The sequence below is a fragment of the Plectropomus leopardus genome, chromosome 16 (assembly GCF_008729295.1).
Source record: "Plectropomus leopardus isolate mb chromosome 16, YSFRI_Pleo_2.0, whole genome shotgun sequence".
NCBI classification, from domain to species: Eukaryota; Metazoa; Chordata; class Actinopteri; order Perciformes; family Serranidae; genus Plectropomus; species Plectropomus leopardus.
Window position 1 is genome coordinate 6,123,200 of NC_056478.1, and position 27,035 is coordinate 6,150,234.

Consider the following 27,035-nt stretch of genomic DNA (forward strand, 5'->3'; position numbering starts at 1 on the left):
CTGCTCACGCTCCACTTTTTAATATCTATGATAATACCAGCACACCAAGGAGACTATTATCATACTGATCAGAACATGTCACCGCCAAGCATCAGTGCTAACAGCAATTTTATTTTCATTCCTTTTAAAAACCCAGCAACTGAATATCTGCAACTACCTCTTTCTCACTATTTAATGTAAAAAATATGGTTTTTGAGAGGTCATTTGGAGAAAATGTGAGACTTAATGCTACTTTGCAGAGAAAAAGTCTGCTGAGCAAGGTGCAAAGGTACACTGATTTAGATTCCACAACCGCCGATCTAAACTACTCGTTAAACCAGGAGTAGAAATGTCTGATTAAATCTCGATGGTCACTTTTCCCACACTTCCCGTTGCGGTGACTCAGCCTCCCTTCATTTCCGCACAGAGCTGCAGTGCACGTCAAAATAGCCAGAGCTGCATATGCACGCTCATGCATATTTCAGAATCGGTTCCCTCCCTGCCTTCTCCACATCCAAACCTCCTTTCCTGCAATTTTATCTGACCATAAATATTGAATAGCAAGTAGGCAGTCCCGTAAATCGACTACATTTGTGTACACGAGAGATAAGTGGGCATTACTTCACCTGGTTGTAGTAAATTTTGCTGGACAGCTGCACAGACTAAAATGGTGCCTGTTCCCTTATGCATGGGAGGGAATCTAAAACTGGAGGTATTTTAAAAGGGACTCTGGCGAGTGTGTGAGGTGAGAAGTGCAGAGTTGGGAGACTTTATCGGGTGACGATGCACTGTCACTCTTCCTTTCCCATTTCTGATAACAGATTCATGGCAGGAGTCACATGAATGTTTAACGAGGGCTCCGCTCCGAAACAGAACTTTCCCATTTGCTCGGGAGGTAAACTGTGTCTCCGACTATTGTTTCACAATTTCCACAACATCATTAATATCTTAAAAGAGTGCTCGTATACAGGAGAAGTTAGTGAGTCAGTATGTACATAAGTATACAACACTGTCAGATAAACACAATACCATCAACCCCCCCCACCTGTAATGAACATTGATGTATGATTTTGCAGTTTGATTATAAAAAATCTCAATTTAAAGTCCACCTACTGTCCTAGCTTTTCTGGAGCTTTCAATTGTATTGTACTGTTTTCATTAGCAGATTGTGTTTGCTCAGTTGTTATGGAAATTGACCTGCTGAGCTCATCTCCATGACAACTGGGTATGGGTGTGTTTCTCTCCCTCTCAGAAGATTTGATCTATCTAGATACAGAGTCCACAATCCACAGCAAAAACTTTGGAATGACTGCAGCTGTCCTGAATAGCATTTAATTATATTATTATAAATTAAATTTAATTTAATTTAGGGATTCTAATATTCTTTTCTTTTTGTTTTCAGAGGAAAATGCCCATATTTTGGAAATATTTTGCAAATATTTCCATATTTGTGAGAAAAATAAATAGATAAATCTTAGATTTGTAGGTGTTACTATGATCTGCTTCTGTTTCACAGGGCTTTGTCAGGTTATTATGAGTAATAATACTATAATAATTTGTGTGTGATAAGAAAAAAGGGATTATTGTATCAAATAACAAACATAACTTCAAACTTAACTGCTCTAAATTTTAAACATCTGTTGCTAAATTTTACCCCATATTTTGGAAAGGAATCAAACCAATTTTCTCACATTTATATGCTTTTGAAAAAAGTTCGAATGATGCACAAGTAAACTGATAGTTGATCTATTTTTCAATGGGTTATTGACTTTTAAGGCCTAATATTTATAAAACTGAATTTAAGTTGAAGTTTAAGGGGCCATACAATAGTTTGATCATGCCATTCAATAGTTTTCAGTGGAGACACGCGGCAGGCGCACCAATCAGCCACACCTACACTGTCATGACAGGCGTATCTTCTGAAGCGCCTAATTTTCAGGGCGCAACAGCCGTACCCTGAGATGGACAGAGTTCAACTTCTGGAATGCAACAGTGCACACGGCACGTAATATGACAAGGAACAACCAATCATAGCCGGCAGATATCTCTCCTTTTTCTCGTAAATATAAAAAAAAAGTTAAACTTAATATCTCCCCCACGGACTATATTTTAGGCTAAAAAGACACTTAAGAAACACCTAAAAAAAAGAATCAGCTCTGTACTAAGGATTTCTGGTAAGAGGGCTATGATACAGTGCTGTTGATTGTCGCTTAGCAACCTCAGATGCAACCTACCTGTGCTCATGAAAGTTGGCACAGAGTGGACGCAAAGGTAGCACCTTGTGTTTTCCAGGTGGTTAAAGACGCAGTATATGTGTGACTTTTTAAGGACTTGCAGACACTTTGAGGATTTTTTTTTCTAAGACACACCACGCCTTGTTAGCAAGGCTGCTCTGTCTGTAGCTCCTCCATTAGGTGCAAACTAAAGCAAGGAATCATCAGCAGAATAAGCAAAAATTTAAAACACACATCTCAGGCACAGAAGCAGAAAAATCCAGCGTTATTTTTAAAAAAGCATTGCCAGTATCACAGGCACTGGGGCACAAAACACAAGTCAACCTACGCACAAACAAATTCTACATGAATTATTGATGGATTTTGGAAGCCGGTTTCCTTTTATCATCTTCACAGCTTTCTGTCCTTGAACCTCGACTACATGCCAAGGACTAAAACATACATTATATAGGGACACTTACAGGATCTACTTTCTCCATGGTAGCATCAAGAAACGAGATGGAGGCACACATTTGCATAACGTGTCTCCTGGATGCTATTCTGCCCTGAGAGACTGCAGTTCAATGGTGATCCAGTGGATGTTCAAGGTATTCTTTGGGATCATTACCCAACATATTATAGTGTCTCTTTACTGCAAACGGAAGTGCTTTCCCTGCAGCGTGCCTGTATGATTCTCCATAGCTTTAATAGCCTGTGGGAATAATGGGTGGCCTGAACATGAAAAGCGCAGATAATCACACAAAGAGAAAAGCCCCGGTTGAGGCCTTCTTCTACAGAGAGCTCATGTCACACGGCAGGATTACAATACCACCTCAGGGGAGCTTCTTAGCAGGGCAAAAGTACACACAGCCCTGACATACTGATTATGACATGCACGTATGTAGGCATAAAACGACAATGGCATCACTTAGGCGAGCATATAAATGCGAGAAAAAAGACATTTGAATGTGTTTTTCTTCTTCTCCACACACACACACACACACACACACACACACACACACACACACACACACACACACACAAACACACACACACACAGAGTCTCCGGTGCACTCTTTGTCTGGTGAAGAAGAGAAATGTGTCTCACTCTGTCCTCACTCTGAATCATTATCCCGCCGTCTCATTTTTCAGTCACTCTCCTGTCTGTCCGTCTCTCAGCAGGCATCACACTGTGCTCTTCATTCACTCTCGCAGAGAATATCAGCATGTGGAGCTGAACTCATCTCTCGGAGCCAGATGGATGTCTCTCGAACTGCCACACTCCTCTGTCTCCTCTCATCCGCTCAAGGTTAAAACTCAAAAAAGGACAACGGGCATTAAGCACGGTTCGCAAGGCATTCACACGCAAAAGCGCAATAGAACCGACCATTCCAAACACCTTTCATTTTCCTATTATCGCTCAGTGCATCTTCACATTAGCTCCCACATGCATCAGCACCTTTACAACATCACAGCCACTCACACATGTCCGTTCTTTGGCGGGAAGAAAATGAGCCCTAAATGCTGCTTTCAACCTTCAAGGCTGACCTCGGGCGTTAATTTATGTCGAAAAGACGGCACAGGCACTGAATGCACAAACAAACACGTGCACAAGTGCAGACAAATACACACAGACAGTCCTTAGGGCTGCAGCCCAAGAGACTGGCCCGCCTGTGCCAGTTCTAGCCATCCAGCCATTAAATCTGGCATTCATGAATGGAAATGTATTCAGCTTTCGACCAGAATTTATTCCAAAGCAAATTTGATAAGGGTCATTCACATGTTGATTCACACGCTGACAGCCAGGTTTTTACAAGGCACGTCATGATTGTTTTCTACCCACCAAACAGTCTAAATATAAACAGCAGGGCGCTCACACTGAAAAAGATTGCATTTTTTGCTTCTCTATAAATAACAGCAAGCTCCCAATCAGAGTTACAAAGTGTGGATGGTAGCTGTTTGTGTTTATGCTCAAGTGTGTGTATGTGCAGAATTAGTTTTGTCTGCAGGTCGAAATGATGGATGTCTTGGGTGTAAAACTTCATACCTGAATTTGTCAGGAACCCCTGGAGGAATTGTTGGGAAAATCCGGCGACAACACAGCTGCGTTTGATTTTTTGAATCTTTGATAGCTACAGCAATGCTCATTTCTCTACATCACACAGAGTAGGGGGGGGGGGCATTGCTTTAGTGAAATAGACGGGAAACACATGCACAGAGTCGGCGTCTCTGTGCAGGGAGACATGAAAACAAGATGCCAGGCCAGTTGCCCATTTCAGCAACACCATCCAAAGACAGTCCTGTCTCAACTCACCAAGTCTCCATGTGAGAGCTGCCTACTCATATCTGAGGAACAGAAGAAAAAGAGAAACAACCAGCGCAGAGTGTCTTTGCATTGTCGCGGCAGATATGTCACTAACTGGTGTGTCCGTGGAGGACAGAGTGGACTGAAGTGGCCGGGGAAGGCAGGGTATTGACCTGTGTTTGAAGACGTGTTGCGCACCCTTAATCCATAAAAAGGATCTCGTCAGCGGGGTGATGTGGTGCCAGTAGCCTGCTAGGCCGGCTGCGGAGATGGCCAAGCCCTGGAAGGCAGTCTGGCTGGTGGAACAGTATGGCCAGAGAAACGACCATCTGCTGGGGAGAGATGTGTGTTTTCACACACACACAGCCCCCTTTGGCAACAGCAGTTTGAGAGGGCTTCTGAAGGACTGGAGAGGAGGGAGAACGCGCTGAGATAGAGAACGTTGAGGCCACAGGGTGACCCTGCAAAACACGCAAAATCAACTCGGCGTAGCAGAAACAAATCAATCGGTTTTTCAAGTACACGTGCGGTAGATGCACACGAATATCAACACGGACACACACAGGCACACGCGGAGGCATTTCTTCCTGAGTGCTTGTGATTCCAAACATTTCAGCCTCTTCATGGCCACACAAACAGATCACACACATTCTTATACCTCTATCTCTGTGAGGACCCTTATAACGCATTCCTTAATCCCTAACCCTAACCTAAACCGCATTGTAACCTGCACCTTGAATACAAGAGTCCGAACATAAAGCTAGGACGACTCTGCAGCAGAAAGACACAAATAATTTTAAAGTTGGTGCTACATGACCAAAAAAACAATTGAGAAAACCTCAACCTTCGACTACTGGAATGCAGTTTTCCATGTTGAACAACGGCTGCCAGCCGGATTTCACAATAGTGAGCTAAAATGTGTTTCTGAAAACATTTGAGGCGAGAAATATCCAATGCAGTGACATAATCTTAGTTTACTTTTGATCAGTGCTGCTTAGTTTTACTGTTTGATCTCTGTTTTTTTGGCCTGTGCAGGAAGCAGCGTAGCACCCACTTCCTGTTCACAAACTCTTGCTGTTACAGCTAAACAGGATGTTAAAATATGTTTCTGAAAACATATTAGAAGAGAAATAGGCAGTGCAGTCACACAATCTTGATTTGTATTCAATCAGCCCTATCTTGTTTTAACATTTGGTCGGATTTCAGTCCGAGGTCTGTAGTTGTGTGGCGGCATGTTTGGCGGCCAATACAAAATTGCACATGTACGGCCTGTAGTTTGAGCAACAGCCGGAGAGCCAGCTAAACTCCGCTGGATAACGGAGGTGGGATATCTAGACACTGGTTGTATGAAAAGAAGTTTACCAGCATTCATCTACACATAAAACCCACAGTTTTGATACAAAGCTGGTTAATAATCTGTGAAGTATCTCTTAAAACTCAGACCTTTGAAGAAGTGAAGACCGGTAAAAGTCTCCTAACTTTCCAAAAAAGGCCTCATTTTGTGGATAAAGACGTGTCGTCCCCACTATGATGCAAGGACAAGGACACACATATAGAAACACACATTCTTGTACTTGTCTATCTTTGTAAGGACCCTTGTCAAAATAAAGCATTTCTGAGTTTTCTTACCCTGATCTAAACCGCATTGCAACCTGAACCTTGAAACCAAGTCTTAATCCTCAAATAGGCCTTTGAAGAAGTGAAGACCGACACAAAAGTGCTCTCTCCAAAAATATCCTCACTGTGTTTGTTAAAAACTTGTTTAAGCCCTCACTGTGCAGCAAGGACATGAACGCACGCACATACACACATTAGCAATTGACGCTGCATTTTTGCATTCTTGATTCATATTGGTTTTGCAGCTGACAGTTGAGATATTCTGAAAATTAAATCAACAGGCATACAAATTTATGCGAAAATGTGTAAGTGAGCACACAGGCAGCATCCTCTCTTCCTGTTGCCTCTCTTAGTCGCACACACACACACACACACACACACACACACACACACACACACACACAGACACACACACAGACACACAGACAGACAGACAAAGAGCAACTAAAGGTCTGCCTGTGCTCTCGCCTCGAGCCTGGCTTATCCTCATTCAATTTTCCTTTTCTCCTCACTTCAAAGTATCACGTCAGTAAGAAGTTGCCAGTGGAGTGACAGTTTGGGTATGTTTTTGTCAAACACAATTAAAAGAAACACACAATTTTCCATGTGTGAATATGACAATCATTTTCATTAATAACCAGAACAAAAGGCAACATGTGCGATTTACAGGAAAACAAAGCACAATATTAATTCCTACATGGTTAGATATAATTGAGTCAGGATGGAAAGGCATTAGGGGCGAGAAACAGTGCATTAGTAGTTATTTCAAAGTGTTTTCTGGCTAATTTCAATAGAATTTGATTGCTTTCATGCATAATGCGTTTTCATGCTAAGAGGAAGTTTGGTAAAGCAAAAGCATATAAGTTAAAAGCCATTCTGGGCACTACACCCTCACCTTATCCACTCTGCCTCCATTTGTGCTTTCACTTGGCAGGTTTGCCATTTTAAGGGCCATCTCAAACCAGTTAATGGGGACTGGAAGTGGACTGTAAAACCTTCTGACTGCGCTGGTGTTGACTCTCCAAAGTCCACTACATTTTTTTGTCAAGTGTCTCTCTTCAAGAACTTTTGAGACCATTTATACTATAGAAAAAAAATCTTTTTGACTCAACACAGGGTTATATTCATTCACTACTGTACTACTCACCTGGGTCTATATACTGTACAACAACTGGCATGAGCTTATAACAGAAAGGTTGATATAATCATATATGTTAGTTGATAAATACCAAGAAATTTCAGCTCAGAAATGCCAAATATGTTTGTGGTACATTTATTCCACTGACAAAATTACAATTTGTATATCAGTAAGTCATACAGATATACTTTAAATCCATGAAGAAAACTCTAAAATCATGAACCAATCAATGTTTTTCTTGTATGCCTCCTTGGAAAATCATACTGAAAAACATATAGATTTACTGATTGCTTGGGGACCACTTTAACAAAAGCAAAACTATAAAAAAACATCCGTGATCAAACTGACACAACTTGTGCAGTATAATCCATGTCTTATTTATCCAGTCATATGCTCAGTATAGACAGCCTTTCTGATGGGACACTGAACTGAAAGTGACATTTTCTATAGAAATTGTTGTTTATGTGTTTTGTAGCAATATATCCAAATTCAGCTCTCAAATATCAATTTCTGCTTCAGAACATTAAAATTTAATTCTGTCTTGCAACTTTCCAAATATTAGTTTGGCCATGTTTATAAATCTTTGCCTCCTTTACGGTGTCAATTCCTGGTGGGTTTAGTTAAAAAAAAAAAAGAAGAAAAAAAAAATCTAACAGTATCCATGGTGATGAAAATTTCCCACTAAAGGTGGAAATTTAGCACACCCCATCCCAACGCTCCCACCCACCCAGCCCCCTTAATATGGAAAGATGCCGTAAGCTTGTTTTCATGCAGCGTGACGCTCAGTAACGGCAGTGGGGAGGGATCAGTTTCAGAGGGTGCCACAGACATGCTGCAAAAGCAAACTGATCTAAAAAAGGGGTGCATCATGGATCTAGTTTGGTTTAGAAAAAGGCAACTGCTGAGCACAATACAATTTATATGTAGACTGTTCATATTGGGTTTTTTTGTATGTGTGGGCATACAGTGCTGCGTGTCTCTATTACTTCACTCCACTTTTCATGGCTGCTGCACAGGTTATTATGCAGTAAGTTATTAAGAAACAAATCCAGGATATATATCTATAAACACTGTAGTCTACTGCTATATGGTTAAACCGCCCACCGTCTTCATCTGGTGCATGTTGATTCCAAAATTGCATTTGCGTCAGTGACAGCTCATCAGACTCAGGAGAGCGATCCTGTTGCCACGGTGAGATGCAGCATGTGATAACGTCCCTGACTGTTTTTCAATGTTCATCAGTCTGTTCCAGAATTAAAGTGAAAACAGAGCCGCTTTCAGCTTTTACAGCCTAAAAAGCATCTTCAGCGCTCGGTACAAATTCATTGTGAAATCAGTGATGTTTTGATTGGCTAATTTTTATTCCAATCTAATTCACTCTGATCATCAATACCTCTTTATATACATACCATCAAACTATTTGATCCAAAATTTGCACTCAGATTCAGAGTTTTAGCCTCGATTAGTCGTCATTATTCAGCTCGCTCTAACTCTCTTCTTAAGTGACTGAAATTCTATAACTATTGATCGCACAGCTGCTGTTTATCAATCTCGAGAGAATGTCCTCAATTTACTTTCTGCTTTTATTGATCCTATATTTGCTTTGTCACATATTGATTAATTATGGCATTAAAGCATTTAGTTTTTGGCTGCCTCTTTGGTTTACTTTGTTTTCACTCCAGATTTATAAATTGATGTGTGATGACTCATCGGCTTGATTTACTCAGGACAGACTTTCTTGTCAGTTGTTTATCTATCAGCCCCCTCAGCTGTCTGATCGTCTTTTGTTTAAACATCTACAGTAAATTATTGACTCGCACAGATGTCAGTGATGGCATTTAGGCTTTAGGAAAATATACAAAGCTGCCGATCAATCATTTATCTCCCCAACAGGTATTTATCATCGTCTCTCTTTTAAATGAAAGATATGTATCCAGTATGCAGACACTTAATCCTTACACATATATCTTTTTTTTAGATTACAGAGTTTTTTTGATTTAAAGGAATACTTTACTCGCCTAATGGCCATTTGTATATCAATTTCTCATCTCGTATCACGTTCAGTTCATAAGAAAATGTTGCTTTTCTTGCATCCCTCCAAGGTGAATGAAGAATCCAAAAAGGAGAAAAAATTATTGTTTCACATTTAACAACAACACAACTGTATAAAAACGTGAGTTTAGCTCTGTCTGGAAAGTACTGAGCATGTGACTGGATAAATGAGACTTCATATTATTTTATTTATATTTTTATATTTTTCTTTATATTTAGATTATAGTGTGGGAGTTGTGTGAGATTTTGTAAACAGATATTTTGATAGTTTTGCTTTTGATAACCGTAGCCCCGATTACTTCAGTTCATCAAGCATGGTTGCTGTTTTGGAATATTTATACACAGTGAAGCCATGCAAATAGTTTTCCTCACAAATTCAACTTAACACAGGCTTAAGATTTTTTATACAGCTCAGTGGAGGATCAAATATTTCTTTAACTAATCATTATGAAGTAAATAGTAATTGTACCATCACTGTTTGGATTTGTTCGCTACAAGCCTCATTCTGACTTTGCAATTCTGTCTGCCATCAGGTAGTCTCACAGGAAAATTAAGGCTTGATTTAGATCACAAAGGAAGTGTGTCAACTACTATGCAACCAAAACAGGAAGTGGATAGCACTTTTGTTTTCCGCAGTAGTTACAGGAAGCTATCTCCAGTGACCAAAGAGTACCAGTACAAGGTCTTTGCAATTACTATTCACAGCAGCCGAAATGGACAGTGGAACAACTATTGTAACTGTGAAAACTAAAGACGTGTTCACAGCGAATGAAATGGAAATTTTCGCGGCACGTTACTTGTGCATATACAGCTGCTGGGGTATTTTTGGAGCATTTCGCAACTCTAGCTAGGAGCTAACGGCTAACATGGTTTGCAGTGAAGCACAACAGATAGCTGGACGTCAACACGGAGTTTCTGAGCCCTGAAGCAGAGCGACCAAGACTATTATTCATCAGACTGTCACGACAGCGCATTGCACGTCCTCTGTTGTTTTCTTTCCACAATAACAGACCAAATGAAATCACTCAGAGCATTTTACTAAGAAGCAATTCAACAAAATAGCTTACACAAGGCACAGGGGTATTTTCAGAATACTACAGCTTTGCACACTTATCTCCGAGCCCTTCAAGTCCTCATTCGTTCTGTCTCTGTACAGTAAGTAACTGATGCTGAGAGTAGCTCCATGTGTCCACACACAGACATAGTTTATCCTTCATCGCTAAATCAGGAGAATCTCAACTAGATTGCAACGCTGATAGGCTATCGTGACACAGTATCATGTGAACTTCTTGCTCAAAATGAAAAATTTCAACTTGCCTGATGGACACGAAGACGCAAATTTCACGTCTTCAAGTCTATCGCATCACATCCAATGCATCCACCTCCCCGACCAGCATCAATTCATGTCCATTTTCTTTGATTTGCATCTAATTGCGTCTTTATACTGAACGAGATACAAGCATTTCGTGCAGCGAGTTTGCATACAAAGTCATGGCAAACACACCATTAGGCTCTGAGGAAAGTGATCCAGTTGAGACGGCAACAATTACACCACTTTGTTTCCATTTTAGAGAGCTAACAGTTACACGATGGGGCTTTGACATCTGGATTGAAGGAGCCAAATGGTAGCAGCTTGCTTGTTTTTTTCATAAAGCTCTGCACTTCCTGACAAATCCATGGCTACGTATCCTGCATGACATTTAGTCAAGCGGAATAATACATATTTGTCCTACTTAACTCTTAAAAAAATACAGACAGTGCTCTGCAGCCCTAAGTGTGGCACATCAATGCTTTTGTATTCAAACATCATATATATTTAAGGTAGGTGGTGAATTTTTTTTTGATGATATTTGATCAAGATCCCAAATGAGAGCCATTGTCAGCTCCAGACGTCTGACGCATTATTGAGAGTGTGTTATCTATTGCAGCGATTGCCTGCTTTGAATGTGCTCTGACTTATTTGCTGCCATGGGACACCTGACACCGTCTCTTTGATGTAAACCTCTCAATTCTTAAGTCCTCAACTCTATGGGCACTTTCACAATGCAGAGAAGGGGTTTTATCTGTCAGGGGAGCCATCAGAAATGATTTGTTGATGATTTGATTTTCATCCCAGGGAGTATATGGCTGCATAAATAAATGCTTCCAAACAGGCTGAGCACAGAGGCGACCTGATGATGGAGCCGTGGCGTAATCTCTTTGATGAAAGGGGAAAACTCTGCGAGAAACTTTCCGAGCCAATCTGCTAAACTCTGATTCAAACGCGATTCCATTTGTGTGTGTGTGCTGTTCTCGGGGAAAGTTAAAAATTCACATTTGGATCATCCCGTGGAAAGCCGTTTTTGTTTGTACGGCTTCCACTAATTAATGCATCTCTTTTTTCACCTGCGAGAGGTTCCTGCAGTCTCACATTCGGGGCGTTGGGATCCTCCGTTGTGTCACAGATGAAAGCCTAGTCACACACCACCCTTAATCCTCCAGCTTAGCAATAGCAGTCAATTTAAGAGTATGAAAGTCGATTTCCTCGTGCATCGTGTCGCATCTGTTCAAGTCTTATATCAAAACAGCTTTTCTTTACAGATGGCATAATTGCCTGTCTTGAGTATTAACTTTCAAAGTAGTTTTTTGAGCGTTTTACTGTACATATCACATGTCTGCTGATAAGTAAAAGTACCATTAACCCCCATGTGCATTCAGGTTGAACTGTCAATAAGATAACATGCAGAAAGTGGTCCTTTGAGAACTGTAATTTCTGCAAAAAGCTACAGCGAGATCAGATGCTCCTCTACCTCCTGTGCCAATCAGATGGAAACGGCTCGGAAAAAATATATTTTCCTGATAATGACATAACAGGCAGCAGTGACCCTTGCTCCGCTTGTCTTGTCAAATTTGTGTTAACCACACTTTGAATCATTTTATTGTAATTCATGGTTTCACACTTTTTTGCCTCTAGTGTGTCCTTGACTTTCTGCAAGTAGCCTGAGCAGTAACAACAGTGAGATCTGGATTCCTGCGTGTTTGTAATGTCACATTACAAGAGCATATCTGTAGGACATTTAGCAATACTATGGATTAATTCATTTTAAATCCACATAGGCCGACTATAATCATTGCAATATGGTTGCAAGAAATCAAAACATGCACAATCATACAGGATACAGTTGGGCTAAATGCACTATTCATATACAGCTGCACATGTGTTGGAGAATGCAGAGAACATCCGTGTTAAATTTAATTCTGTCTTGCAACTTTCCAAATACAGGATACAAGATTTGAGGGCCCTGACATATTATGTAGATCTACCGTGTCCTTTTGTAACTGTTCTTTACTGTTCTCAGACAAGACGTAAAAATGCATATTCATGAAAAAAGCAATATTTATTTTAATCAGGAAAGTGTGAGACATAGTCTATGAGAGGGCCTGTTTTTTGTATTCTCAGTTTTGTATCTGTTGTGTTGATTGTGTTATGCCCCTAGAGGACAGAGAAAGATGTTTGCTTTCACAAGTACACACCTGTGGTGACTGCAACTGTAATAACTCTCGTTGTCTCAGTGTGTCACTACACTCTGAAGAGAAGGCGCAAGCCGATACACGTTGGTGTATTTTTGATGTTTCTTGCCCCGGGAATTAAAGGTCTTAAGTAGTAATTAAAGTATTCTCTCCCAGGAGCACCGGTGGTTTGAGGGACACCAGAAGCGCCCGTGCTACCTCTCTTTGTCCTGAAATGTTATTTCATCCTTAAGATGCTTTAAATGGATGAATTTTTTTCTATACATTCAATACTGGAGCTCCAGTCCTCTGACTCTGGTTTGTAGATCCAATCTGACGCGCTACACTAAAATGAAAGAGCTGTTGTTTGAAGCCTCAGTGTTGTATTTCTCCATGAATTAACGAACAGTTAAGTTCATTACACATTCACTCCGTTTGGGGCTTTGCTGCTCCTCCTTCCCAGACAGAGCGCCCAGAGTCGCTCTGACACTCCCAGAGTGCAGCGCTCTGGATAACTGAATGGGCTGAATGCACTCCGGCACTCAGGACGAGTGTTTTCGAAATGCACCCAGTTGAAAGGAGTGTCGAGTGTCATTGTCAGGGATAACCACGCCCAAATCAACCCAGCTTCAGGAAAAAAACAAAATGACAATCTTTCAAATGTAGATTGAGGCTAATGTCTGGTAACTTTTGATGCTTTTTATTATGCATTTAGGACCCTAAATTACACATTAATAAAGTTTTTGGTGATTTGGGTTCCCAGAGGCTGTAATGTGTGTCCCTCAATCATCCCAAAATTGGCAATTAGTCATCAAACCTGTGAGCACTGAAGGTTTTGGGGCTCCATGTACGTATGTGCTCATGCAGTCAAGTCTTCTTACCTCGCACCACGATGGTGGTCGACTTCTTGGCCGGGTTCCCGACGTTGTTGCTGGCCACGCAGCTGTAGACCCCCGCCTCGTCTGAGGTGATGGCGGGAAGCGTGAGCGTGCCGCCCTTCACCACGCTCCTTTGCGGCAGGCTATCGTTGCTGCTGACCCAGGTGAGAATGGGTGGCGGCTCTCCGCCTGTGGTGATGCACACCAAGGACACCGTCTGGCCGGGATTCACCACGATGGGATCCTCCACCAGCAGCTTGATGGACGGGGACGCTGCGGAGGGACAGCGAGAAGATTGGCAGTTTTACAACTTTGGCAGTTAGACAGTTGGAGAATATGTCAGTTCACTTCGTCTGTCTCTTTCTACGTCTGAGGGAATCTACTTGGAATAACATCAGAATTTTGGGCATGCTTTGCTCAAGAAATTAGGCAGAAAAGTCACCTGTCTTATTGGTGAGTCTGAAGATAACGCTGCGGTCGGGGATCCCGCACACGTTCCTGACAGAGGCGATGCAGCTGTAGTTGGCGTAGTCCTGAGGACGCAGGTTCTTCAGCTTCAAAATCTTCGTTTCCCCCTGCAGCTCAGACCAAACCAACACCGGTATGCAAATGTGTGCAAAAATATCAACATAATCAACTCAGAGAAATGCAGAAAACTAGGTAGCGGGACGGAAATGACAAAGGCCAAACAGCTCCAAAGAAAGGTCAAAGGGATGAATATGCATTCAGTTTTAATGAAGCCCAAAATGAAAAGGTAGCAGAGCTCAAAAATACTTCTATGAAATCCCTTTAAGAAATAAAAACCGTGGCGGTTTGAAAGGAAATGAAAGTGTCAACTTGCTTAACCCTTTGAAATCTTGAGCGACTCCACTTTTCTCGTGCTGCTTTCAGACGCATTTTACAAGTATTTAAACCTTTGAACCTTTGGCAAAGTGGCGCAATTTCTTTCAAAAACAGGAGAAAGGCAGTGTTGCGGTTCCAGCAGCTCAAGGTAAGGTAGATTTTAGAATTTTTTAAATGTTTTTTTTTTAATGCCACTTGGAATTAAGCTTAACACAAATTTTCTATTGCCCATAGGTAAAAATGTCTAGGTGATAAAAGAGAAAAGATGGAGAAAGACTATATTTATAAATAACATAATTACATATTTAAAATTATGCTACAGAGTTAGTACAATTTTTAGCAGCTTTCCAGGTCTTTTTAAAATACTTTTCTGGTAATTTCTTGCAAATTTTGGGTCATTTCTTCCTTTGTTGCTCATTGCATTCTTTGCGTGTTTTTGAAAGACATCAAGCCAATATCCATAGGTCTCAAAGAGTTAATACCAACATGTGGGTTATTTCCCAGTCAGTGGCCCTGCAGTATTTTACCATTCAGCTACAGAAATATGGATGGGCTCAGCAGGGGATCCCTCCACAGAAACGGCTATCTCACTTATAATGTGTGTTTGATTCAACCAGCAGCCCTGCCCAGAAGGCTGTGATGAGGATGTGAACCTTTGATCGGGCTGCCTCCAGAGCGGGGGCGTTGGGTCTGAGGGGGAGGCGGCAGATTAAAACATGAGTCAGCAGCATGCTGCGGCAGTGCACACAACATGGCAATCACTCACGTCTTTCATATCCAATGAGGCTCATGGGTAACTTAATTGTATTAGATTAGCCACGGACCCCCGTACTCTTCCTTTCTTTCTCCGTCACCTCCTCTGCTTGGGAGCAGATATCAGGAGATGAGGTCGGTGGTATTCAGAGTGCGGGCTTTACTCACAGCAGGAGGTGGGGGCAGATTGGAAGGAAAATCTATTTGGAAAATGCAAGGGGCAGAGAAAGGAGTAGAAAGGACAAACACATTAAACCGAATTGGACGGGGGGGGATTGATGGCCGTATTGATGGAAAGATTGAACGCTAAAGTACACAAGGGCTTCGGGAATGGGACTCATGGCTGCCGGTAAAGGGCAAAGAAGTAATGGAGGAGTTTATTGTCACTGTCAGGTGGAAATCCTCGCATTTGTATTCATGTTTTAAATTATATATTTGAGGGAGTAAGTCTTTAGGGACATAAAATCAAAACCACCTTTATGAACTAAAGGCACAGTTCAATCCAAAATTGAAAATGCATATTTTTCCTCTCAAATGTAATGCTATTGATCAATCTAGATTGTTTTGGTGTGAGTTGCTAAATGTTGGAGATATCGGCTTTAGAGACGTCTGCCTTGTGCTGGCTCACCACGATTAAAACATCTGCCACCATGTATGGACTTCATATATTTAGAGCTGGACCGTTTATTAAGAGTGCTGTAGGAATTTATATAGCGTTTAGTTAATCATTTCACGACACTCTCGAAGCGCAGAGTGTACTTTGGGCACAGATGGAGCAGCAGAACGCCAGACGCAGTTAAAGTGAAACTGATTGACTTATGAAAAGTCCAGCCTGCGCATTAGTTTATGGTTTTAAGCACTTATTATTATTTTGAAACTGCTCACAGCAAGGTCTGTAGATTGTCTTAAGTAACAGGGTCATGATTTCTGGAAAGACGCATTGCGGTGGAGTTTGTTTTTTTTGCCTCTGAGCGCCGCAAGCAGAGTGCCGTCCGGTTTCTTTACATTGGAAAAAAGGCAGACATCTCTACAGCCGATATCTCCAACACTCTGCAACTCACACCAAAACAATTGAAATTGATAAATGGCAGTACAGGTGAGAGGAAAAGTATGTACTTTTGATTTTAGGCACAAACTGTCCCTTTAAATTAATAACAAAAGTGCAAATGAGGAAATTTTTCATGCAGGAGGAAAACTACTAACTTCTCTACATGGAAGCCATGAAAATGAGCGAGAAAACCGAACCGACGAGCTGCGGAAAGATGTGATTTGTGCCTCCGCTGGGTGATGAGCGGTACGTTCCTAACTAAGCTTTAAATGGTTACCTCCTCACTAGCTCGACCGCATGCTCAAACAGAACATCACATGGCGAGAAAACATCAAACTCCATCACGAACATGAAAACATATCGACGACTATAAAGCAGCGGGAATCTGACGCGGGATGAGAAATGGCTCCATTATACCTTGGATAATTGTGTTATTCTCTGGCACTTTGTGGGTAAAATTATGGAGGGAGAGGTGGAGGAGAAAATAACAGACAGCAGAAAGGACAGAGTTTCTACAATGAAAGCACAGCTGTGGGCTTCACTTAATTACGAGGTGGTTCTCAGTACAGAGTTTGAAATGCCACCTCTGCATTTCTACAGTATCAGTGGGAATATAAAAGACATTTGGTCGACGGAGAAAGGTGCGCGGGAATGAAGCTGGAATGAAGAATAATGGAGGGAGGATGGTACAGAGGCGAACTTAATTCACACATCTTCCCGGCCAAAATGGAGGCTGCACTTTAATGGACTCAACTTCGCCCCCCTAGGATCGATTCTGGTCAAGTTAACCCCTTAAAACCTGGAGCCTTTCACAAGCTACATCACCTTTGAAACCTGAGCATAATGGACAATAAGCAACTTGGCACGAAATGTCTCGCCAATTGCAAGAAATTAGTAAGTAAGAAGAAAAAAAGGAGGAAATTTTTTTAAAAATCTGGGTAAAATGCCCAGAGAATGTTGTATAATTATTATAACCATTTATTTTAAATGATGTCATAGAAAAAAATGTATACATTTTTTATCTCGTTTCCTGTTACTTTTTTTTCACTAATTCCCTGCTCATTTTTATTGTTAACCCTATGAAAACTTGAGCAAATTGCCTTGATTTCTTCCAAAAACATGGGAGGAAGGCAATGAACAACTTAACAAGAAATTACCAAAAAAATAGCGAGAAAATTGCACAAAGATTAGCAAAAAAAGAGGAAAAACAAAAAAGGAAATGACCTGAAAAAAGGTAAATAAATAAATACAATTAAAAAAGAACAGATTCTTTTTAACATATTTTGAATATATTATTTCTGAAAATCACAAATGTAATTTCTGGACATTTTTTTTCCTTTTTTTTCGAAGTTTCTTGTGTTTGTTCTTGTCTCTCTTTCTCTTGCTCCTGTTTTTAACACTTTTTGGTTGTTTTCTTGTAACCTTTTCACCAATTTCTTGCAATTCGCTCATTGCCTTTCTCCCCTTAATTCTCCCCTAAAGAGAATTAAACCTATTTTCTCATGTTTATAAGGTAAAATTAATGTGAAAGGCAGCACAAGAAAAACTGATGTCCATCCAGGTTTCAAAGGGTTAAGTTGCTTTTTGCTTTCTACCCATGTTTCTGAAAGATGTCAAACCAATTTACTCAAGTTTTAAAGGGTTTAGGCAATTGTCTGAGTATGTTTCCGGCAGACATACTAGTGAAAAATAATGTTATTAGCCATTTATATGAGCAAATTACCAGGAATTTAGTCCGGATTTATTTGGTTTTGGACTGTCACAAAGCTAATCTCTGGGTTTGGGTTGCGCTCAAATATTCAGACCCAATTAAAGCTTTAATAGAGGGCAGGATGAAGGAGGTACGGAGAGCAGGATGGAGAAGAGAAGAGTGTGTGATGAGGCCCAGTTTGCGCCGCTTCTTCAGCATCTTTCACCCACTCCATTAGTCCTCGGCCATCTCTCTCCATTTGGCCAAACATCAATTTCACTTCCTTTTCTCTCTCTGTTTCTTAAGCCTCTTTTCCTCCCTTGCACGTCTTTTTTTTCTCCTCTCCCGCCCGGTTCAACATACAAATCACATTCAACTCAATCAATTCAAACACTACAATTCCCTCACCAGTGACAGAGCTACTCAATCAGTTTCTTTGTTGACTGCACAAGATCCTTTTTAAAAGGGAAAAGTTTCTCAATTTCCAAATTGTAAAGAAAATCCGCAATTGACAGAGCTGAGAGTGAAGGGAATCCAATCTTTCTGTGTGTGCAATTACTCACCATGCATGTAACTTTGTGAAAACTGGGTTGGCGAGACTGCTGTTGCTATTCATACAGTAGAGTTAACGAGCACAGCTTTTATTGTTCTATAGCTTACACAGAGAGGGACGGTGTGAGGGTTCAGGGTTGGGTTGTGAAACAGAAAATACGTTCTCAATGCCTGTAAATCATATTCCTACTACACAAAGTAAAATTAAACAGCAGCTCTATGATCTCCAGTTTATCACGCTGCGATGCGTCACTGTGGTAAGAAGGTGTTGCTGCATCTCATCCCTGTTGTGACGAGGCTGTGTGTGTTGTGTTTTTGCACTTCTTACTCATTGTCAAAACATGTGACGTGTTGAAGGTCATCATGTACCTACTTGTGCCTGTTTAAAGCCCTACGCGGAGCGTTAACCCTCTGAAGTCCGGATCGACATCACTTTTCTTGTGCTGCATTCAAACATCTTTCTCACAGTCAATGTTTTTTATGTTTTTTAAATTCTGTTATTTCATGTTCTCTTTGTTTTGCCACAATGCTTCGTTTTCATGATTTATTTATGTTTTACCTGTCAGTTCATCATCTGAGTCACATGATGGCTTCCGATTTGTTCCTATCGCTGGGACCAAACCTATATTGCATATGTTTTTGAAGCCTCGATGAAAACCGGTAAAGGTCCAAAATTTTGGCTTTTTTTTTAAAAGAAATTTGTCTTTTGTGCAAAGAACGTTTTAGATCTTTAACTTCACCCTGTGAAAAAACGGGAGCAAAACAAACACTTGCACTTACTTCTGCTCATATATACATGTATATTTAAACATGCAAGTTTAATGATTTTTTGTAATTATCAACAATTAGTCCGTTTCAGCATTTTAAAGTCATACAAAATCTCATTTGTTACATTTCTGTGAAATATAATATTTGTCTTTAAAATTATCTTATGCAGAATTTCTTTTAATCCCCATCCCTTTTTCTCCTTGATTAAATTTATAAAATGCACTTAGTATGTGTGCATGTGTATGTGTATAGAGGTTTGTTTGTTTTGTGTTATATTATTGAAAACAATAAATATAGTTTAAAAAAAAAAGAAATGTGAAGTTCCTAAACTCTTTTTTGATGTTTAAAAAGGGAAAACCTGTTTTTTTTTTTTTTTTGTTTTTTTTTTACGTGTTAAATATTCAGAAATGTAGCTATTACAAGGTACAGATATGGGACTTTTACTTTGAAATAACTCTTTGAAAAATGCTTGATTTTTGTACCTGGGTGAAGTAAGAGACATCCTCACCTTAAACATATCAGTCTTTGTCAGGGATTATTTAGGTAACTTTTTTGTATGAATACCAAAAATCAAAGAATAAATACTTTTCCTCAAAATTTAGTGGTATTTGTTCAATTTATTCAGGACAAAGGTATTTTGTACCTTGTGAATAAAACCAAATAAGTTTTATTTCCATAAATGTATTTTGCACATAGTTCACCAAGTCTGATGCTATCTTCCTGTCAGCTCAAACTGTGTTGACTGAGTGTATTTACCATAAATGTCAGTATATGGGTGCACTTCATTTGTAGCGTTGACTGATTTGACGACGGAGATTTGATTGAAAGATAAGATTGAAAGCTCTTCTTGCTTTTTTTTTAAAAAACGTGCCCATGTTTGCCTCCCCTGCATTAGAGTTTTGATTACTAGTGATAATTATATTAGGATCAGTGCAATCAAAATTGGTTTACTTAAAGTGATTAAAGGGATGATATTTTTTTTTTATTTTTGAATCAGCAGTCATACTCATAACTCCTGACTGTTCTGTAAACATCATCTTTTGTTTCCGCAAATTACTGTTTTCACTCCATTGTGACTGAAACATTAACCGGCAACAATAGTTTTTTACATATTTAAAATAGCAGCCATGGTTAGGAATAAACATAATAATACAAACAGCCTCTCATGGTGGGAGAGCATTGTGTCATATGAATCTGATAATGTTAATACATTCTAAACCTGCTCTGCTGATTCAATCTGAAATGCTGGATTGATGGATTTTTCTTTCCTTTGGTTACACACAGGAGGGTGCCACTGGTCATGACAGCATCTTTTAATATGAGAGAGCACTGCCTGAAAGAGCTTCAGCAAATTTAGCCCCTGATGAACACATCCTTTGCTATGCCTTCAAAAGCGTATTATGGTTGTTTCACATCCTCTATTCTGTATCAGCCTATTTATCCTGTCTTTGTAGTGTGCAGAGGGAGGGCACAAAGTGCATGTCTTTATGACAGCCGCCATAAAGCGGCATTGAAAGACTTTGGGATTGCCCAAATCCTCAAGTTTCATATTCTACTTTAAAGGGACAGTTCACCCCAAAATCTGAATCATATATTTTTACACTTACCTGTGGTCATATTTATCACTCTAAATTGTTTTAGTGTGAGTTGCTGAGTGTTGGAGATATCGGCCTTGGAGAAGTCTGCCTTCTCTCCAATATAATGGAACTAGATGGAACTAAAAGCGCCAAAACATACATTTGAAAAATTCAGCAGCAATGTCTGTTTACAGAAATCATGACCCAGTTACTCAAGATAATCCACAGACCTTGTTGTGAGAACTTTTTTTGATCTGTTTTCTTTCTACCTGATGACACTATCACCGGGCAGAAGGAGGTGTGCATCTACTCATGAGCGAGAGACCAAACTTTGCCCAGATGCCAAAAAAAAATGTTGTTATTGAATGTTCCTGCAAAGCACAGGTGCATTGGATTTGTATGTTTCCTAAGTATAATATTTGATTTAATAATTCACTGAATATTTTGGTTTTGTTCATTAAATTGACATAAAGTAAAGCAGAGTAAATGATAAATGAACATGTATAATGCATAGTTTGTATACCAGACATTACAGTGGAGAGCCAATGCTATCTAAAACCACAACCTGCACATTAAGGTTCAACTTCTCCCCTCTGGAAAGAGGTTTTTAGTCCTGAGCTGCAAAAACAGTTTTGTTTCAGATGCCATCACACTGGGGGAGAAGCTGTAGCCAAATTGCACAAAATTGCACATTGCACAAGATCATTTTGGAGCCTGTGTCTATGATTTATTTATTCATAGTTTTTAGATTGCTATTATTAAAGGATTGGTTTTGTAGTTTAGTATTTTTACTGGTATTTGTTACATATTTAACATTCTGATTAGCACTGGGGCACTTCAAATGTTTTATTTTTTGTCCTTGTCATGTTTTATCCTCTATATTGTTTGTGGTGTCTGAAAACTGTGTTAATGGATGCCTTGCACTTTGCACTTTATACTGCAAACCAAATCTACCTACAAATAAAGTAACCTGAACCTGAACCCAAATGAATATTTATTGCGCCACTCCGATGAAGTTGCATTATTTTGTAAATAGTGGAAATAAACCTTGTATTCAGTCACTGGTGCTTGGATGCATCAGACTTGGATGCATTTGTTTGGGAGCTCCAAGAGCAAATGAAAGGACATTTAAATTTAAAATGATTGCTCTGCTAGTGTCTGAGCTGACTTCATCATCTAAAGGTGGAGGGGATGTCACCTAAGCAAGATGCCTGCCAAACTGCAGGCCACTGTTTAACACCAACACACCACAAAACGGATGCACTGTCACTGCTGCAATGCCAGCGGCTTTTTAAAGCAACCTTTTCAGTGTCGAGCACCACAAGCCAAGTGTCATCTAGCTCCATTTTATTGGAGAGAAGACAGACATCTCTACGGCTGACATCTCCAACACTCAGCAACTCACACCAAAACTTTCTAGACTGATAAATAGCTCTACAGGTAAGAGGTAAAATATGTATTTTTGATTTTAGGGTGAACTGTCCCTTTAAGCCTTTACCTGCATAACATATGATGAATCTACTATTCTCTCTGATTTGATACTCTCCTTAATGTCATGCTGTCTTACCTGAGTGAAAAACGGCTCGTAGATCTCCACTCCTTTATCCGAGCCCTGCGTCAGGACCTCTCTCCCGCGGTGCCAGCTGTAGCGGACGGGCGGGTTGGAATTGGCGACGCAGCGCAGAAACACGGTCCTCTCGTAGTAGAACTGTTCCTTTGCTTCTCCTATACTCTGGTGCACCGTGACCACCGGGTCATCCAGGTCTGTGAGGAGCACAAACAGAGCCATCAATAAACACTCCTCCGATCAGTTGTTCAATTGACAAACGAGTTGAAGTCTCTTCGGATCAATCCGTCCTGCGGAGTACTCTCCACACATATTTGCTTAGATGCGGTGGCGATAATGAACAAATCAGGTGTAAAATCTTTATATTAACACAAATATAATGTCCTGTCTTGATTGTGGTTAAAGGTTTGACCAAAAGGGTCAGATTTCTCATTGCATTCGGAGAGCCAGTTATCAGCATGCACGCCAGGGTCGATGTGGGAAAGGAGGTGAGAAGCCCGCTACTTGAACTACTTAAGTCAATAGGATGCAGCCCAAGGGCACATTGACTTCCCAGTCAATGAGTGAGCTGCTACATGTTCCAAGTCGCACTCCATTGTGAGCTTCAAAGACGGGCGAGGGCGACAAATGCTGTGCAAAAAAAAATCATATTTGATGTCCAACCCGTCAAAGAAACAATGTTTGTCTGGCCTCCGCTCTGATTTGGGCGCTCTGTGATTTGACACATCTGTTCCTCTGCCCGTTCCCCAACAGATCTGAGGGAAGTTTTACCCCGACGCTCGACAGTCGGTTATTTGAGAAAGCGCTTGTGGTTGATTAAATGGATTCAAAGTTAATCATCTTAGCCGGCTATCGCATTAAGCCTTGGCAAATGGTGTTCATCATAGCTGTGGTGTCTTTTAGCATGCTAATACTCCCCCTTTAAGATTATGTCCATTTGCACGCTCAAAGAAACGTGGCGAGCTAGCTGTTTCCCTTTCATCTCCGCCCGAGATGCAATCAGTTTTTAACACAAGTTTAAAAAAAAAAGAAAAAGAAAAAGCAATTTAAGGGAGAGGATGAGAGAAGTTATCCCTCGTACTAAAATTGTAACTGATAAAGGCTGACCTTTTGCATATGAAGGGGAGAGCGATTGAGTGTATTAATGAGCGAGTTAGTGCATCAGCGAGCGAGCAACAAGGTGGATGATTGAGTGATTGAGAGAGCCGCATGTGCAAATACGTGAGCGAGAAACCGCTTACAGTAAATGAATACCCAAATCTTTAACGATTATAAGCCCCCGGAGAAAAACTACACACGCCTTAGGTATTATTAATGGATGAATTCATCGCTTTTAATTCAGCGGCTGTGGCCCGCCGCTGGATTTGCCGGGGATCAGGTCCTAATCAAGGTGCCTGCGGGGCCACGGTGCACAGCATCCAGCCTCGGACGCAGAATGCTGATTCCTCAGTTTCATTAAAGACATGTTCTGCCCTACAGCCCCTTAATCAAAATCTAGCAGCGGTCAATACTTCATCCAGGATCCATTACAGTGTCTCAGGTAAGAGCAATTACCTTTTGGGGGGCTGTAGGGCAGAACATGTCTTTAATGAAACTGAGGAATCAGCATTCTGCGTCCGAGGCTGGATGCTGTGCACCGTGGCCCCAATCCCAGGATCCATTACAGTTTCCTCAGGGAAAGCGGTGTGCGGGGGTGGTGGGGGGGGGGGGGGGGGGGGGGGGGGGGGGGGGGGGGGGGAACAGCGGCAGGAGGGTGAGAGACGGAGCGATAGCGAGGCCATTTTAGAGGAGCAGATTGCTAAGTAAATACACTGATTCATTATAGAGAGGAGGGGGAGAGTATGAATCCTACATCTTATCTCCTCTCGGCTCTCTGCAGCTCCCCCCTCATCTGTTTCCCGCTTCCAACAGTCAATTTACCAACTGTGGCAGAAATGGAGTGATTCATTGACAGCCCCATCTACCTTGGGAGACACGTGTCTTTGAGCGCCGGACCTGATAGGAGGTTGTCTTTTTCTGTTTTCCTCGTGGTGACAAGAGTGTGCGAGCGTGTGCATTAGGTAAGGAGAGCTATTAATAGGGACGAAATGATATGCAGAGAGGAAGTGGATGCTAGGAGCGCAAGGAGATAAATATGGAAATATGGAAATGTACGCACTGGATTAAAATTTGATGAATTTCAAACAAAATTCCACATCCACCATCACTCTTTTTTTTCTCACCCCTGTAAGGATGTTGTGTGTGTGTGTGTGTGTGTGTGTGTGTGTGTGCGTGTCACTCTTGTGCAATTAGCTTCTGGAGTCACGCTTGACTGATTGTGAAGCTTAAATCCCCGAGCCCAGAGGAAAAACTGCGGTGTACAGGCCGCCTGCGCCAGAGTTGTTAGGGTTTGTAATTGCAGGTTTATGGGTTCACAGGCCGGTAAATCTGCCCGTGTACGGCTAAACGCTCCAGCAGGCTAACCTTAGCATCACTCCTGCTCACTCCCACCAACCATGACGAGGCTCAAAGCTCTGGGTTTCTCTGATATTAAGACACGGGGGCAGGAATGTGCAAACGCCAGACATACTGTGTGGGTGAGGAGGACTCATAAGACAAGCAGGGAAAGAAAGTACAAACAGGGTTCCTACACTTTAAGGCAAGTGGGATTTCAGACTTTGTCAGACTTTTTTTGATGCCACTCTAAAAAACATTTAGGGCACTTATACAGTGCTGAAAATTAAAGGAAAAAACAAAAATAAATCAATGTCAATTTGTTATGGCTAGGGAGAATTTTGCCCAAATATTTACTGTAACATAAAACATAACTTTTTGGTGACATTATTGCAACATGTATTTGTATTTAGTAAAATATTCTGATTTTTTCAAAGATACCCATTATTTATCATTTTCTGAATTACCCATCTTTCTGTTTTTTTTTAATCAAACCATTATGTGATGTTTATACACAGAAATGTCAGAAAAAAAGATTTATAAAAATCCCAGTTTCTGAGCCTTTTAAGATTTTTGAAAAATTGACATTTTAATACTAATTAAGGCCCTGTTTTATTTATTATTCAATTACTTTTTAAGAAAAAAAATATATTTTTGAGTTTTGTTGTTTTCCTTTAAAAAAAGAATTTGAGTTTTGCTGGTATTTCTTGTATTTTTTTAAAAATAATTTTGAGGGTTTTTAAAAAAATTTTATTTCAAATAATGTTAAGTTTTAGGTGTATTTTTTAGACAGTTTCCCATTGTTTTTGAATAATTTTGAGTTTTTTGATTTTCCTACATTGCATCCTGCACTTTTATTCTGAACACTTGATGTACTTTTTCATAGATATACTTAGGGACTAAAGACTTTAATACTTCTTCCATCACTGAGTATGATGCAGTTTTTGGTATGTATACCATGATACTTTCTGTTGAGTATGAGTTGCTATAATTCGACAGGTTAAGCTGTAATCTCAGTTGGTATATGATGCTCTGAAACACTGTTTCATGTGCCCCTTTTTTAATTTTCAGCACCTGCACCTCTAGAGGTCTCTGCACGACCCTGGTCTGAAGTAACGAAAAACCCTGAAGACATTTGATTTTCTTGTCTGAATAACAGCGAGAAGATTTCTGCTTTATAGGCCTACCAAAACATTTGTTGGACAAATAGGCACAAGTGAGTAGTTTGGATAAAAGAGAGGATGAGGATTAAAGAAGGTGCTTCATTATCACATCAAACCATAGCTTCTTTCCTTTCATGTCCCCCAACCCCTCCCAAAAAAATAAAGCATACACCTGCACAAAAACCCACACACATTACCTTATTCCTCCCACACACACACACCAACATCCTTGTACAGACCCACACACACCTTTTTGGGGCTGTCTCTCGGGTGTTAATCTAATGCAAGTTTTTTTTCCTTGGCTTTGATGTCTTTCACTCTCTCTCGCCTGATCTGTCGAAGTCACCGGGGAACAGAACACCTATCTGGCTCCCAGGCTGTCAGCCACGAGCGACAGAGGGCCCCGCGATTAATTTCACCTAATCACCGTCCCAGCTTGATTACCAGCGGGAGCCGCTGACCTGGATGACATTTGTGCGACGCCTTTCAAAAGTAAAAACAGCCCCCGTTATGTCAAAGATAAGCAATTTGCTTTTATTTTGCGCCAACGGACAGGCAGAGGCAGCGGGGGGGAGAGACGGGATCGTGGTCGGAGGGAAACAGAGACAAAAGGAGTAAAAGGAGGGTCGAGAACGTGTATGAACTTCTTAATTGCTGCTATCTAGAAGCAGGGTTAATGAGGTGGTGGTACTGGATAGCAGCTGTCTCCTGCACTCATTCAAAACAAGGGTGACTTGCTCGCTTTGTAGAATTTTCTTTTTCTTTTTTTTTTTGTAGAAATATGGGCATGAGGCATAAGCGATTAGGGAAGTTATTACTTGGCAGCCTGCCCTGTGAATGACCTCACCTTCAAGCCTCTTTTTTCAGAAGCTGGAGTTTAAATACTAAAAAAGGAGGAGCGGCCTCCACATAAATAGGAAGCAGTAAGAAGTGAAATTATTTTCTGGCTCTTCAGATAGTCTGCGATCAC

General features: G+C 40.7%; 1 protein-coding gene across 1 annotated transcript in view; it reads right to left on the reverse strand.

Moving 5' to 3' along the window:
• The window catches only part of LOC121955372 (MAM domain-containing glycosylphosphatidylinositol anchor protein 2-like), a 250,182-nt gene that overhangs the window by 104,272 nt on the left and 118,875 nt on the right, over positions 1-27,035 (reverse strand). The window contains exons 4-6 of the mRNA XM_042503302.1: positions 22,470-22,666; positions 14,114-14,252; positions 13,675-13,944 (exon numbers count right to left, since the gene is read on the reverse strand). Of these exons, the coding sequence (XP_042359236.1) occupies positions 13,675-13,944; positions 14,114-14,252; positions 22,470-22,666 (606 nt within the window). The remainder of the gene's footprint in view (positions 1-13,674; positions 13,945-14,113; positions 14,253-22,469; positions 22,667-27,035) is intronic.